Source organism: Physeter macrocephalus, chromosome 8 (genome assembly GCF_002837175.3).
Source record: "Physeter macrocephalus isolate SW-GA chromosome 8, ASM283717v5, whole genome shotgun sequence".
NCBI classification, from domain to species: domain Eukaryota; kingdom Metazoa; phylum Chordata; class Mammalia; order Artiodactyla; family Physeteridae; genus Physeter; species Physeter macrocephalus.
In genome coordinates this window covers 93,893,759-93,911,212 of record NC_041221.1, presented here as the reverse complement: position 1 = coordinate 93,911,212, position 17,454 = coordinate 93,893,759, and the positions used below count along the sequence as shown (strand labels likewise).

At 34.0% G+C, this 17,454-nt stretch overlaps 1 protein-coding gene across 2 annotated transcripts in view; it reads right to left on the bottom strand.

Annotated features, from left to right (window-relative positions):
• SLF1 (SMC5-SMC6 complex localization factor 1) overlaps window positions 1-17,454 on the bottom strand; it is a 61,770-nt gene that overhangs the window by 29,357 nt on the left and 14,959 nt on the right. For both annotated transcript variants that reach the window (XM_055086665.1, XM_007104346.4), the window contains exons 5-10: window positions 16,226-16,388; window positions 10,309-10,452; window positions 4,101-4,247; window positions 3,133-3,273; window positions 2,117-2,239; window positions 87-140 (exon numbers count right to left, since the gene is read on the bottom strand). In XM_055086665.1, the coding sequence (XP_054942640.1) occupies window positions 87-140; window positions 2,117-2,239; window positions 3,133-3,273; window positions 4,101-4,247; window positions 10,309-10,452; window positions 16,226-16,388 (772 nt within the window). The remainder of the gene's footprint in view (window positions 1-86; window positions 141-2,116; window positions 2,240-3,132; window positions 3,274-4,100; window positions 4,248-10,308; window positions 10,453-16,225; window positions 16,389-17,454) is intronic.

The window sequence follows — 17,454 nt, the reverse complement described above, 5'->3', positions numbered from 1 at the left end:
AACACATACCTTTATATCAAAACAACTAATAATAAAACATAAAGCTTCCTTTTGCCCCCATTAGCACCCTACTCCAAATTTCTTACCTCAACATTGTATACTGGTTGTTTATCTATTCTAATGCAGCTGTATCTTATAGCCTACAAAACAGAAACCATTAATTAAAATTAAACATTTTTAGGTCAAACAATACAGTTCAGCTTACAAAGCATAAAACCTTGGCCAAACTTACAAAACAGATTCATTCAGGAAGACATTAATAGATATAATTGATCTGATTCTCATGTTTAACTAGGGACCTCCATCATTTTAGGGTAATAGCACTCTCATGAGTATGAACAGTCTCTATTTTCCCCTTCTAAATTAAAATAATGTAAAAGGTAAAGTCATATTTACTTTGAAGACCTAAAGAGGTCCATTGTCCTTAGTATTTTAATAATTAGAAATATAAATGGAGAGAGCATTTATAAAATGCTCCTATGGACTTTTGTATAAAACTCCATAGGAGAAAAAATGTAGTCATGTTTTGTATATAATCACATGTAAAATCTTCCTCTATTGTAAAATACCTGTAAGTTTGTATTTGTTTAAAAGATTATACTGGAGGGCTTCCCTGGTGGCGCAGTGGTTGAAAGTCTGCCTGTGCTCCGCAACGGGAGAGGCCACAACAGTGAGAGGCCCACGTACCGCAGGAAAAAAAAAAAAAAATTATACTGGAAAAATATTTGCAAACATAAAAAGAGGTAATATCCTGATTATATAAAGAGTTCTAGAAGCAGTGGTATAAAACAACCTCCTGAAAAAATAGAGAAAAGAGTACCGACAAGCAGTTGGCAGAAGAAGAAATATACAAATGGCAAGTGAAGGCATAAAATATGCTCAAACTTGCTACTAACAGAAGAAATACAAATTAAAACAATGATAGAGGCTTGGCTTCCACTTAGGATATAGAAAGCTGAAAAGAGAGGCCTTCTCACATTACGAACAATAAAAATGGAAAATCTATGAAATGATAACTTCACCTGAACCCTTACGACAGCAGAGGTCTTAGTGCAACAAACTAAACAGAGATATGAAGAAAGACAGGAGCCTCCAAGGACATGGGACATGAGCACCGATTTATCTGAGAGAGTTTAGCAGGAAGAGGAGGACTCCAATACAGTGGGTAAGATTTCAGCTTAAATGTTTCACCACTTACTAAAGGCCAAGTGTGGGCCAGCATGAGAAAATGGAACCCCTGGGAATCAACAAAATGCAGGGAGTTTGCACTCAACTGCATGATCTTCTCCACGGACCTCACTGGGTGCTCATGCAAACGTAAAGAGACAGGGTGGGAGACTAAAGAAAGTCTCCCTAGTGGTGGAGGCCGAGACTTGAACAGTGGCTGCTGTGGGAAGGGCAGCAAATGTGATTACCCTCAGGGCACACATGCAAACCCATAACCTGCTTGATAAGGAAATAGGAAAAAAATGCTTTACCCCCAGAGAGGGGCAGGAAGAGATGGAGATCCCAGATCATCCCCTATTACTTGGGGCAGGGCAAGAACACTGAAAAAGCCTTTCCCCAAAACCCAGGGAGCCTCAAAGCCTTTCTCAGACTGAGGCTGAACGAGGACAACAGAAACGGGGATCCTCTAGCCCCCATTCTCCAATAGCGGTTTAACAAGCAACAGCAGTTTGTAAAACACATAACTTATCCGTGATATCACTGAGGTATAAATGGCAGAGAATTCAGCAATTTACTAAATGTCCACAGACAATAATTACTATTAACGAAAATTAATGAAGAAAATTATTTTAAGACATATTAAACATAATAAAATGACTCATTATTATTATTACTATTATTATACATTGGTTACACTACAGAATGAGAGAAAACTATATAAAACTTTTAGTAAAACACATAACTTATCCGTGATATCACTGAGGTATAAATGGCAGAGAATTCAGCAATTTACTAAATGTCCACAGACAATAATTACTATTAACGAAAATTAATGAAGAAAATTATTTTAAGACATATTAAACATAATGACTCATTATTATTATTACACATTGGTTACACTACAAAATGAGAGAAAACTATATAAAATTTTTAGTATGTCAAGTTCTACCTGAGCTCTGTATATGTGTTTCCTTAAGGCATTTTTTATGTCAACAATATCCACATCTGTCCTGATATCCTTGGTTTTTGATTCTTTGGCATGATCAGCAAAAACAAAATTCTTCATTTCTTTCTGTATACACAAAAAAGTACTTTAGACAATGTACTAAAGAGTGTCAACACAAACGTTAAGTATCACAATGGACAATATAACACAAGAACACATTCATGCAGTGTTAACCACAGCAAAGATCCTTACAATTATATTACATAAAGATTACAGAATGAAATTTAAAAAATTAAAAACCAAATGTTTTAAGTGCAAAGTTTTACCTGATATTTACATGTGCACTTTCTTAAGTACTTTTTATTTTAACCTGTTCCAAACCTCTCCTGGAACCTCTCTCTCTCTCTCTTCCTTGTTTTTTTTTTTTTTGGTTGCCATGTTCCCATACAACATGATTATTTACCTATATCATTCTTCTGAAGATCCTTCTGAATACATATAAACACGCTGCCTATACTGTAAAATAAAGTTATACGCTAGAAAAATTAACTCAATGATCCTGTTTAAAAGACAAGCTATCTTATTAATAATGGTCTGTACTATACCAGGGAAGAGCAAGATAAAAAACTAAAATTTAGATTATTTAGATTAGAATGTATTAGCCAAACTGCATACACGTGTATTTTTCATTTTAAGAATTTTAGCCTCTTTTGTCAGAACCTTTCTTTTCTTTTTTTAGTCAGGCAACATAAAATATATTTGAATATCCTGATTATTAACTCAAATTCTTTCTGTACACATGTAAAAATATTTTCATTGTGAACCAAAGCTAATTATAACATTAATTATGAATATTACACCAGATCAAATCAAGAGGATTCTTTTCATAAGATGTACAGCTTATATTTAACACAGCAAGCAATCACAAAAATCAGATTATATGTGTAGGTGATATTAGTGAAGAGCCAAAGAAATTAAAACTTTTTTGTTTTTTTTCAGCTTAGCTTACAAAGTTTTACCTGATCTCTATAAACGTGCTTTCTTAAGGTACATTTGTCATGTTCATTGTCCTTCCTGGAATCTCTTTCTTTCTCTTTTTTGCGTTTTTTCCTCAAAGTATAATTCCTTTGAATATCTTCACCCTTTTTCTTAATTTCCTTCTAAACATATTTAGACCACAATTAAACAAATCTAAACATGAATATGTTACAAAATCCACAAAAATTCAAAATGAGTCTGACTTATAACACATTAAAAAAAAGTTATATACAATACGAAATCTCATTCACTCTTGGAGTGGGTATACATTAGTAAAATATTTTGGAAAACAGTTGTTCATTATCTAGTAGACTTGAACATGCACAGTCCTTATAACCCATAATTCTCTTAGGGATATATGCTAAGCTAGAGGAACTCTTGAACATGTGCACCAAAAGTAATGTAAGAAAATGTTCATACTATTCATGGCAGAAATGCTCACCGTTACAGAAACCAATCAATCCATCAAAAACAAACCAGTAAAAAGAAACCAAAATATTTATCAATAGTAAAATGGACAAAAGGTGTAACTGTGAAACAATGAAACATATACACCCACAAAAAAGCAAGTCACAGAAGATTATAAATACCACAAACTAGAAAAGTTCATTAACAGGCAAAACTAAACAATGTATTAGTGAAACTATAATGAAAAACAAAAAAATATTAAAACAAATTCCAAAACAGAGGTTACCTATCATGGGTAAGAGGAAGAAAAAGGGATGCAGTTTGGAAATGACACACCAGAATCTTAAAAAGCTGGGAATGCTCTATTTCTTAACCTAGCTGGTAGGTACATAGCACTCATTTTTGTACTCTTTCAAAAATTATACACAAATGCTTTATAAACACATATAATGTATACATAATTCAGAAGAAACAACTTCATAACTGGCACTATTAGAAAAGAGTGTAAAATATAAATTACTTTAAATTTGGAAGGTCTTACCTGATTTCCATATGTATGCCTTCCCAAGGCATTTTTCATTTTAACAAATTTCAAATCTTTACTAGAATCTCTGTATTTTTCTTTTCTGTGATGTTCAGTTAAAATAGAACTAATATTAACATCTTCATCATGATTTTTCACTTCTTTCTGCATGTTTATAAAAATACTTTAGTTGGACTATAGATTAGCCATAGCCTCAACACAACCAATGCAAGTCACAACAAAAAAAACTCAGGAACGTAGGTTTTTATGAAACATACACATGAGATTAAATATAATAAAGAACAGGGGTGCCCGGCTAGCTCAATCGGTAGAGCATGAGACTCTTAAATATAATAAAGAGCATTATGAATTATATTACATTTTAGTTATACTAAGATGAAACAGAAAAATAAAGATTTTTAGTTCTTAAAGTTTATACTGTGTTTACAAACACATTTCATTTAGGTATTTTGTTAACTTACTCTTTCTTGGAATCTCTGCCTTTTAAAAAATTTGTCATATGATTAGTCAAAACAGATTTGGTTATCTTCATTATTTTCTTTTATTTTTCCAAATGTTTGTAAAAACAATTTAGGCTCTACATCAAATAGAGTCTTGCCATTATTAGGCATATCAAATGAAACATCTCAGAAAATCTTTGTATAGGAAATAGGTATAATAACATTAAAACGGATAAGAAGTATTGCAAACCATATTGTTTATTCTTTACACTATGAAATTTATTTAAAAAAATAGAAATTGTGACCTCAATTTGATATACATTCTCCTGAGTTCTAAAAGGAACTCAGGATGTTTACAGATGTATTCTTTTTACTTTTAAAAAAAATTTAGATATAGTTGATGTACAATATTATATGTTACAGGTATACAATGTAATGATTCACAATTTTTAAAGGTTATACTCAACTTATAGTTATAAAATACTGGCTGGGGCTTCCCTGGTGGCGCAGTGGTTGCGCGTCCGCCTGCCGCTGCAGGGGAACCGGGTTCGTGCCCCGGTCTGGGAGGATCCCACATGCTGCGGAGCGGCTGGGCCCGTGAGCCATGGCCGCTGGGACTGCGCGTCGGGAGCCTGTGCTCCGCAACGGGAGAGGCCGCAGCAGAGGGAAGCCCGCGTACCACAAAAAAAAAAAAAAAAAAAAATACTGGCTATATTTCCTGTGTTGTACAATATATCCTTGTAGCTTATTTTATGCCTAATAGTTTATACCTCTTAGTCCCCTACCCTTATATTGCCCCCTCCCAGCTATTCCGTCTCCCCACTGGTAACCACTAGTTTGTTCTCAATATCTGTGAGTCCATTTTAATTTTGTAATATTCAGTAGTTTATTTTTTAGATTTCACATATAAATTATATCATACAGTATTTGTCTTTCTCTATTTGACTTATTCCACTTAGTATAATACCCCCAAGTCCATTCATGTTGTTGCAAATGGCAAGATTTCATTTTTTATGGCTGAGTAGTATTCCACTATATCTATATGTCTATACACATATACAGATCTCCCATCTTCTTTATCCATTCATTTGTTGATGGACACTTAGGTTGCTTCCATATCATGGCAATTGTAAATAATGCTGCTATAAACATTGGTATGCTTGGATATTTTGAAACTAGTGTTTTCCTTTTTTTCTGATATGTACCCAGGAATGAAATTGCTGGGTCATATGGTAGTTCTACTTTTAGTTTTGGTTTTTTTTAGAAACTGCCACACTGTTTTCCACAGTGGGTGCACCAATTTATATTCCCATCAACAAACAGTGTACGAGGGTTCCGTTTTCTCTACATCCTCACCAATATTTGTTATTTGTGGTTTTTTTCATGACAGCCATTCTGACAGATGTGAAGTGATATCTCGTGGATTTAATTTGCATTTCTCTGATGATTAATGATATTTTCATATACCTGCTGGCCATCTGTATGCCTTCTTTAGAAAAATGTCTTTTCAGGTCTTCTGCCCATTTTTTAATTGGGTTGTTTTTTTGGTGTTGAGATGTATGACCTGTTTATATATTTTGGCTATTATCCCCTTATTGGCCATATCATTAGCAAATATTTCCTCTCATTCAGTAGGCTGTCTTCATTTTGTCAATGGTTTACTTTGCTTTGTGAAAGCTTTTAAGTCTAATCAGGTATCATTTATTTATTTTTGCTTTTATTTCCTGTGCTTTAGGATACAGATTCAAAAAAAAATACTGTGACAATTTATGTCAAAGAGTGTTATGCCTATATTCTCTTCTGGGACTTTTATGATTTCATGGCTTACATTTAAGCCTTTTATATATTTTGAGTTTATTTTTGGACATAATGTGAAGAAATGTTCTAATCTCATTGTTTTATATTTAACTGTCCAGTCTTTCCAGCATCACTTGTTGAAGAGACTGTCTTTTCACCATTCCATATTCTTGCCTCCTTTGTTGTAGATTCATTGAGCATAACTGTGTGGACTTACTTCTGGGCTCTCTGTTCCAATCATCTATGTGTCTATTTTTGTGCCAGTACCATACTGTTTTGATTACTGAAGATTTGTAGTATAGTCGGATGCAGTATCGTCCGAAGTCAGGGAGCATGATTCCTTTGGCTCTGTTCTTTTCTCAAGAGTGTTTTGGCTATTCGGGCTCTTTTGTGTTTCCATTCAAATTTCAAGATTATTTGTTCTACTTCTGTGAAAAATGCCCTTGGTATTTTGATAGGGATGGCACTGAATCTGTAGATTGTCTTGGTTAGTATGGTCATTTTTAATAATATTAATTCTTCCAATCCATGAACATGGGATATCTTCCCATTTGTTTGTGTTGGCTTCAATTTCTTTCATCAGTGTCTTACAGTTTTCTGAGCATCGGTTTTTTACCTCCTTAGGTAGGTTTACTCCCAGGTATTTTATTCTTTTTGATGCAATGGTAAATGGGATTGTTTCCTTAATTTCTCTTTCTGATAGTTTGTTGTTAGTGCATAGACATGCAGCAGATTTCTGTATATTAATTTTGTATTCTGCAACTTTACAGAATTCATTACTGAGCTCTAGCAGTTTGCTGATGGCATCTTTAGGATATTCTATGTATAGTATCATGTCATCTGCAAACAGTGAGAATTTTACATCTTTCTTTTCAATTTGGCTTCCTTTTATTTCTTTTTCTTCTCTGATTGCCATGGTTAGGACTTCCAATACTGTGTTAAATAAAAGTAGTGAGAGTGGGCATCCTTGTTTTGTTCCTGATCTTAGAGGAAATGCTTTCATCTTTTTCCCATTGAATATGATGTTATCTATGGGTTGGTCATATGTGGCCTTTATTATGTTGAGGTATGTTCGCTCTATGCCCACTTTCTACGGTTTTTAACATAAATGGATGTTGAAGCTTTTTCTGTACCTATTGAGATGATCATATGCTTTTTATTCTTCAATTTGTTAATGTGTTGTATCACACTGATTGATTTCCAGTATTGAAAAATCCTTAAAACTCTGGGATAAATGCCACTTGATCATGGCATATGATCCTTTTAATGTACTGTTGGATTCAGTTTGTTAATATTTTATTGAGGATTTTGCATCTATGTTCATTAGTGACACTGGCCTGTAATTTTCTTTTTTTGTGTGACACCATTGTCTGGTTTTGGTAACAGGGTGATGCTGGCCTCATAGAATGAGTTTGGAAGCGTTCCTTCCTCAGCAATTCTCTGGAGTATTTTGAGAAGGATAAGTGTTAACTCTTCTCTAAATGTTTGGTAGCATTCACCTGTGAAGCTATCTGGTTCTGGACTTTTGTTTGTTGGGAGATTTTAAATTACTGACTCAGTTTCATTACTGGTAATTGGTCTGTTCACATTTTCTATTTCTTCCTGGCTCAGTCTTGGTAGATTGTACATTTCTAGGTATTTGTCCATTTCTTCTGGGTTGTCCATTTTATTGGTATATAGCTGTTCGTAGTAGTCTCTTATGATCTTCTGTATTTCTGTGGTGTCAGTTGTCTTTTTCATTTCCAATTTTATTGATTTGGGCCCTCTTTTTTTCTTGATGAGTCCAGCTAAAGGTTTATCAATTTTGTTTATCTTTTCAAAGAAGTAGCTTTTAGTTTCATTGAGCTTTTCTATTGTTTTTTAAGTTTGTATTTCATTTATTTCTGCTCTGATCTTCATGATTTCATTCCTTCTACTAACTTTGGGTTTGTTTGTTCTTCTTTTTCTAGTTCCTTTAGGTGTAAGGTTAGGTTTTTTGAGATTTTTCTTGTGTCCTGAGGTAAGCTTGTATTGCTATAAACTTCCCTCTTAGAATGTATTTTGCTTCCTTCTACTGATTTTAGATCACCATGCTTTTGTTTCCATCTGTCTCCAGGTATTTTTTTGATTTCCTCTTTGCTTTCTTCAGTGAATCACTGATTGTTTAGTAGCATTTTTTAGCATCCATCTGTGTTTTTTGAATTTTATTCTTGTAGTTGATTTCTAGTCTCATAGCATTGTGGTTGGAAAAGTTGCCAGATAAGATTTCAATTTTCTTAAATTTACTGAGGTTTGTTTTGTGGCCTAGCCTGGAGAATGTTTAATGTGCACTTGAAAAGAATGTGTATTCTGCTGCCTTTTGACAAAATGCTCTATATACACATATCTATTAAGTTCATTTGGTTTAAGGTGTTATTTAAAGCTAGTGTTTCCATATTGATTTTCTGTCTGGATGATCTTTCTGTTGATGTATGTGGGGTGTTAAAGTCCCCTACTATTATTGTATTGATATTACTGTCAATTTCTCCCTTTTGTTTGTTAATATTTGCTTTATGTATTTAGGTGGTCCTATGTTGGGTGCATATACAATTGTTATATCTTCTTCTTGGACTGAACCCTTGATCATTATATAATGTCCTCCTTTGTCTCATAACAATCTTTAAAGTCTATTTTGTGTGATGTAACTGTTGCTACGCTGGCTTTCTTTTGATTTCAATTTGCATGGAATATCTTTTTCCATCCCCTCACTTTGTCTGTGTATGTCATTAAATCTGAAGTGAGTCTCTTTTTGGCAGCATATATATGGGTTTTGTTTTTGTATGCATTCAGCTACTCTGTCTTTTGATTGAAGCATTTTATACACAACCTCTTGAGTTCTAAACTCAAGATGTTTACAGATGTATTTTAATAATTTCCCTATCTTTCATAAAATCTCGATTTTTTTTCATGTTAAATAAAACTAAATTTATTTAATAACTCCATTATTTTACATCCTTTCTATATGTAAAAAATGTTATACTGTGGCTTATAATGCATATTTCAACAGACATATGAACTCAAAAAGCCTCTTATTAAGATCATGTACACATAGTTAATCATAGAAAATCATCTAAGTCACATAAATATCAACTGTATTTTGAAAAAGCTAGAGAAAATCGCAAAAATATTTTAATCTCTTGGAGTTTTATTTACAGTATCCATATATGATTTTATAAGGTACTGCTCAGTCGAAGAAGTTCCAAATTGTTCATAGAATTCTCTTTGTAAAATGTGACAGATGCAGTAAAAACAAATTTTAATTTCTTTCTAATCACATTTTAAAATATTTTAGTTTAGACTAAATAATAATAATTACTAGGCTAATGATTTGGTAAACCAATTAGAGAGTCTCTTTTATAAAAATCAGTATGAAACTGAACATAACTGAACATTAGGCCTTCTAGGGTAGAACTAATAATGTCTTTTTTGGTTGCTCCTACTAACTGAAAAATTTTAGTTGAGAGCCACAGATATGCTTTCTTAACATACTTTTCATTGCTCCAAGTTTAGAATCCTTCATGTTTTTTTGTTTTCCATATTTAATCAATCTGGAATTCACCTGTGCCGTTTAAAAAAACCTGATCTATATGCAGTAAAATACTTGAATTTAGACCATGAATATGAACACATATATTGATGAATCCTTTGTAAGACACACGTTACATTCAACATACCGAGTTGTTTTAAGTAATTACCATGTGTTGAGAACACACTATGTATTAGGAACAGTGAATTTCCATATGCACATGTATATTATTTCAATAAGAGCCTCAAAATAGAGACATGGACAATATCCCAATACGTTCAAATTATAGACTGTAAATCAGAGCTGGGTTCAAATACCAGCTCTGTGATTCCAAAATCATTGTTATTTCCACCAAATAATGCCTCTCACAAATTTTGTAAGAAAAATCAGAAATGTAAGATTTTTTTAGAGTATAAAGTGTTACCTGGGTTCTGCACATGATCTCTTTTAAGGCACCTTTCATTTCAAGAAATCCCATATCTTTCCTGAAATCTTTGTTTTTTTCTTGATTGCTATGGTTATTCCAAATAGAACTGGTTTGGGAATCTTCATCATTCTGAATTTCTTTCTGTATGTATGTAAAAATGGTTTAGGCAATCAAGTATGATTTCAACATTATGTACTCTTTATGTTATCCAACTTTATAATTGCAAAATATTTTGGTAGTCACACAAGTAGGTACAAGAATGCACTCTTCTAAATCAAAGATTATTAAACAGTAGTAAGTTCCTTGAAGGGAAAAAAAAATCATTACAACAAAGGTCCCAAATAATAAAATAATAATAATGTATCTCAAGAAAAGCTAATGCTCTGTTGGTCTAGTAACAAGCAGCCCTTTTTATGAATCATCATGAACAAAACTATTTTATCTAGTCCCTTACCAAGTTAAAGTTACAATCTACTTCAACATTTTCTGATTATAGATTATTTCTCAGATTATTTTTCAGCATTTTACTAGGAAGACTTCTTATTTGCACATCTATCATACAGAGAAGAAAATAGGCTAATAGTTGAATTCACAGCTCTTATTTTACTTGAACATTAGTAAGCAATTATCTTCACCTAACTCTATCTCAAACTCATTTATTTCTCTTGCTAAGGAATCCAAACTGAATTTTTAACTACCTACCAATAATAATTTAAAATGTAGTTGCATATGTACTTATACATACAATTCTTGAAGCTTAGTAAGATAAAGAATTGAGAGTAAAGATGAATTCAAGTACTTATTATGCAAGAGTATTCAAAGATTCACCATCTTTACACAAAGAGACTGGAGAATCATTGTCCTCCTAGGGAACAATCATGATATAGCTGAAATGTGGTTAAGGCCTACGTTGTGATCTTTGGTTCCCTTTCACTTGTACTGGGCTTCCTACATGGATGTGAGGGCCCTTTAGCAGCCTACAATCTTGCAACCAGACAACAATCCCTGAGAGTAGCTGATTAAATTTCTTCAGTTACTCAGAAAAGTGAAATTGAAAGCCATGAAAAATGAAGACTTTTCTTTTGTCTTATTCCTGGAATCAAAGAAAGTATCACTCTGAATGTACAATTTCCATTAAGGACAACTTTAATGGGGATAAACTGAGTTTCTGGCTTCAAATTTCACATGGTTGACAAAAGAGGATAAATCCTCAGGCTTAGATCATCAAGAAATGTCTAAAATACAGGATGAATTATCCCATATAGCTTCCAGTTACCCAAAATACATACGCAAAAGAACATACCATTATCATTAGCAACTAGGGAAGAACATACTGTTTTCTAATTCTGAGTATTAAGATGCTATATACTGACCTACGAATTAGAATGTATGATTCAAGTACCCTATTTAAGTTGAATTAAAAATCACAACATGATAAACTATGACATTTGGAAAATTTTTAAAAATAATCTATTTTCTATAGCACTAAACAAATGATCAACATATAATTGTCTCCAAGCCACACTCTCTCCAACCAGCTACACTTATGAAAGATATGGGCATTATTTTTCTGTAAATATTCGTTACTTATTCCTTATTTAATAAAATTTTAGTGCCAACAATACACTAGGCATTGTGTTAGGTGTTTGTCTCCTATATGATCTAGGAAAAGAGCACCATGTCTAATCTCCCTTATATAGTATAATGCTATGTTACAAACAGATGACCAAAAGCCTACTAATTCAGTAAATTATTCTATTACCTAAGATAGGGCAGCACAGTGTGGAAATAATAGTTGCCCTGGCTTCTGATTCACATATTTGACTTTGTTTTTTGTCTCAAAATAGGTATGGATATGCTTTGGTCTCAGGTCTTATTCCTTGATTCAGCCATGGCATTTGCCACACAACTTGAATGAATTCACAAGACTGGATGGAGAGCCAGAGAGGTCAAGTAATTAGAACAAGCATCTTCTGAGTACCCTACATGGTTCTTCTTTTTTGGGGAGGGCACACTGTGTGGTTTGTGGGATCTTAGTTCCCCAACCAGGGATCGAACCCGGGCCCCCTGCAGTGGAAGTGCCAAGTCCTAACCATTGGATGATTAGGGAATTCCCAGAGGGTTTTACATGGTTCTTAACTAGACTGACTAGTAGCATATCGTAATCTCTACAGCATTAAGTATTTTTAACTACCCAGAAAGAGACCTTCCTATTATCAAGGAAACATAATAATACTCAAAATGAGAAAAGTAAAGGGAGACTCGAGGAGAGCAGCCTTAAAATTTTTTGAGTGCTTGGTCTTAAATTTTTGGTCTGACATATGATAGTTGTGAGATCATGGGAAAATTATTAAATTTGATTATACGTCATTTCGCTAACTGTAAAATGAGGCCATAGTGCATTCCACACAGGAACATAATAAGGTTTAAAATAAGATTAAGTGTGCAAAGTGCTTAGCATAGTGCCTGGCACACAGTAATCACTCACTAAATAATGGCTTAGAGTAACAGTTGTATAACAACCAAAGTAAGGTAAGTATTACCTTCTACAATGCAAAGGAAGAAATTCGGTCACAGAATAAATGACTTCCCTATGCTTAAAGAAATAATAAGTTACAAATCTAGGTCAACAATTTGTTAATCTAAAACAAAAAGTGTATGTTTTTTCAATTACTACTATATTTCCATAAGACTTTTCTGTGTATCATTTTATTTTATTTCTTGGACAGATAATCAAAAGAAGTTTTGAATATTCCTAAGTATTCTCTCCTTTTTGTGACACCTTCCTTGGGCCAAACAGTTTAGATACATTAGTCACTTGCTCTTCTGTATTTCTATACCTTGCACATGATTTTACCAACGCACAAGACACACTAAACTGTAATTAACAGTTTCCACATTCTGTTTATGCCACATTTTGTTTTTTAGGTCTGGCAGGTGGTCTTATTCATTTTCTATAGTGCATAGCATAATGCCTGGTACAGCAAAAGTCTTCAGCAAGTATCTATAAACCTGAACTAAATAATTCCTGATTCTGTTACTAAATGGCTTTCCAAAAAGTTAAGTAGGTTAAACACAACTATTTTTTAAACAATTGCTCAATTGTTACTTTTGACTCAGTCATTTTATATGGCAACTCTTCTTAGAGGACACTTCAGAATCCATCTAATGATGAATGTATTATATTCTATGCCAAGGAGGTAGAAGAAAAGCAAGACATCAAAATGAAGTTAACTATCTTATCCTCAGAAGGGATCACAAAATGCGTCCCTTATTTGGAATGAATGGTTATGAACTAACTCTTAGCTGTCTAATCTAGAGCTTATAAAACAATGTATTCTAAAAACAAATATAAGTTAGAGATTGTCTATTATTTTTGCTTGATATACTAATGCCCTCTAGTACTTCAGCAGCTGCATCTGATTGTGTCAGATTACTGCAAAATATGATTATGGAGAAAGCATAATACATATTACATTTTGTTCATTTCTTTCCATAGAGAAAGGGAAATTCAGATACTTTTTCTAATTTAGTTAACAATGGTTTTCATTCTGTTGAGAGTTAATACTACCTTTAAACTGTTCAGTCAGGTAGATCAGATAGGATGCTTTAGGCTGCAAGTAATAGAAAACCAATTCAAACTAACGTAAACAACATGGAGATTGTTACCTCACAGAATGGCAATATGGTCCATTGCTAAGTCAGGTTTCAGGGTTGATTAATCCAGCCACTCAAGTATCTCTACAAGAGTCTACATTCTGTCTCTACACTTTGCTGTCTACAAGATTGGTTTCAACCTAAGGCTACTTCTCCTCATGGTCAAAGAATGGCTGCCAGTAGTAATTAAGGTTTCGTTTCATTTTTCCATGTTTATATCTAGCAGATGCCAGGCTGCCAGAGGCTCTTTTCAGAATGAGAAAGAAACTTCCCAGAAGCTCTTACATATCTCTCTTCATGTCCCATGAATCAGAACTGGTTGACATGCCCATTCCTAGACCAATCACTGTCAAGGACAATGAGATTATCCATAGTCCAAGCAGATCCATCCTCTGAACTAAGGTCAAATTTCCAATCCACACTGCTGCTACTCAGTAGGGAAAGGTAATTATAGAATGATATATTACATCTACTCTTGGAATACTCAAGGGTTGTTCATAATTTCTCTATCAATCTAACAAATATAAAATGAAAACTCGTGCTAGGCTTTATGCAAGATGATTCAGATGTAACTATGGAAAAGATAGACATCATCCTTGATGACACAGTGCTTTTGGTTTAGGTGGGGAAAAAGACATGAACCAAGTAATCAGCCAATTAATTAGGCAACTGTGATGAGTACTATAAAGCAAAATAGTGATATCAGAACACATTAGAGGTGAACCTAACTATTTTAATAAGGGGCCAGGGAGGCTTCCTTGAAGAGGCAGCATTATAACTGCAAACTGAATAAGCAGTAAGTAGGTAGGCATAGGGAGTGAGAGAATAGTGGAAAGGACATTTTTAGGAAGAGAAAATAGCTTTTCAGAAGACACTAAGGTAGGAAGTAGCCTAGCCTGTTTAAGAAACTTATAGAACGCAGTTGTGTTATAGTATAGTGAGCATAGGAAAAAGTAGAGCAGGCTATAGTTGCAAAGGTAGGAGTGACAGGAACCCTGTGCTAACTTAAAGCTGTATTAGAGGTTTACAACTTTATCCTAAGGGCAATGGGAAGCCATTGGACAGTTTTAAGTAGGAGAGAGACAGCATCAGAACTATTTTAGAAAGAGCATTTTAGATGTTACTTCTGGATGAAGCTGAATGGACTAGAGAAAGGTAAGAGTTACGAGGAAATTAGCAAAAGTAAAGAAGCAGAACAATAGGGAGAATAATAAGGGGTTGATTCCAGGAGCACAGGGCAAAGAGGATGAACTCAATATGATGTTAGTACAGAAGAGAAGCTGTTTATTCAAGAAGTATTTGAAATAAAATCAATAGGATTTGGTAATTGACAAATGTGGGGAATAAAGGAAAGGAAGGTTTCAAGGGTGATTCCCAGGTTTCTAACATAAATTATTAGACAAAAGATTGTATAGTATCTATTGAGATGGGAAACACTGAAGAAGGAGCTAAGTTTTCCTAGAAGACCAAGGTTCAGTTTTTAGACATACTGCAGGTTCTCTTCCACCTTGAGTGACCCTTCTTAAAAATTCTTCTTTGCTTACCTTTAGAGCAATTCTTCTAGGGTTATTTCCATTCAAACTACTTAAGGAGTGGTATGTGCACCAAGTGAGGAGATGTAGGTGGAGGAAGAGGACAGGAAAATATTTCTAAATTCTAAGAAACAGCTCCCTCTTTTCCAATGGGAAGAATTCTCATATGATACTATAGCCCACTGCTGTTTTATTTATACTCTAGTTTAAAATGCTTAAAATTGGGCTTCCCTGGTGGCGCAGCGGTTGCGCGTCCGCCTGCCGATGCAGGGGAACTGGGTTCGCGCCCCGGTCTGGGAGGATCCCACATGCTGCGGAGCGGCTGCGCCCGTGAGCCATGGCCGCTGAGCCTGCGCGTCCGGAGCCTATGCTCTGCAACGGGCGAGGCCACAGCAGAGGGAGGCCCGCATACCACAAAAAAAAAAAAAAAAAAAAAAAAAATGCTTAAAATTATTTTGTAATAAAGATCACCAAACCATTGAAAACAAAAGTAGAGACTCAAAATAAGACAAATTTTAAATTTAATAAGCAATTTCTTTGCAGATTTATCAGAAATATTCTCATATTTAAATAATTGAGAGCAACTGTCTTAAAAATGTCATTTTAATTCTAATAGCATTTTCAAAACTCAGAACATAATTTGATTTTTATATTTCACTGTATCAACATTTTATAAAATAAACATTTTAAAATGTTTACTAATTTTTTGTTTGTTTTTTACTTACCTCTAAAAGAAAATCTCCTAGATACTGAATTGGATAAAATGGAGCCTTAAAGTTATCTTTTTCTTGTTCAGCCTTGATTCTCGCATTACTGGCAATCACATGAGTTATTCCACTTGGCGAATTTTTTTGTAAAATAACATTTGCTTTTCCAGCCTCCAAAACTCTAAATGAAAATGTAAACAGTATAGAAAAGTATATTAAAAAGAAAGTATGTTTAGTCAAATTATCTAAATCAATTACTTCCTAGGAGTAGGAGCAGAACTTCTGAATGGAATTAATTCCTTTGGTCTATTTGAGTGCCACGGAGAATAACTATTGCAATGATTTCCTAAATTTTAAGTTGTTCAGAACAGATGTGTTTAAGAAATCATGCTATTCCCTCTACTTATCCATTTCTTGATATGGGAAAAGTTTTTAAGAATCAAGAATACTAAGTTTACCGGGGGGGAAAGCAGCAGGGAGTGGGGGTGGGGGTGTGATGAAAAAAAAATACTAAGTTTATTTCCTAAGGAAAAGTCACCTCAATAAGCCAAAAAAAAAAAAAAAAAAAAAAAAAGCAAGAATTCTAAGAAAGTATTTACCTCAGAAGACAACATACCTCAAAGGAAATCATTCTGGACCACAAAAAAAAATAGAACTAAAGTTGCCAAACTTCTTCTAAAAAATTCGCTTTTGATAAAGTTTAACTTTGATCTACATTAAGAAATACATTTTACCTTTAGGCTCAGTAGACACACAGACACAGACACACAGGCACACACACACCCAAAAGTTTCGTGAAAATTCGTTACTGCATAGGATTTAGAAAGCCACGAGAGAACACTACGACAACCTGACAATAAGAAAAAAGCCAAATAATCCACAAAATCATAACTTTTCATGAACCCATCAGAGAACTGAGATAATAAGCCAACCAAGAAATTGAATTTCCAAAAGAGTGATAAGCACTTTTGTGAAGAGATTGGATACCCAAACTATTTCACTTTTGCCAGAGCACCAGAGAGAAGTAGCCACCATAAATGCAGGCAAGAATCAGGTAAAATCTTAATAAATTTAAAGGCCAAGTGTAGGCAGCATGACAGTTTAGAATAACAGAGTCCCTGACACATGGGAGGGCCCCCCTCAGTTGCAAGCTCTTTGCCACCAGCATCTATTAAGTATTCACGAAACAGATTAGTGGCAGGTAACAGCAGGAACCCCATTGGTAGCGCAGGTGGGCCAGTGGGGAC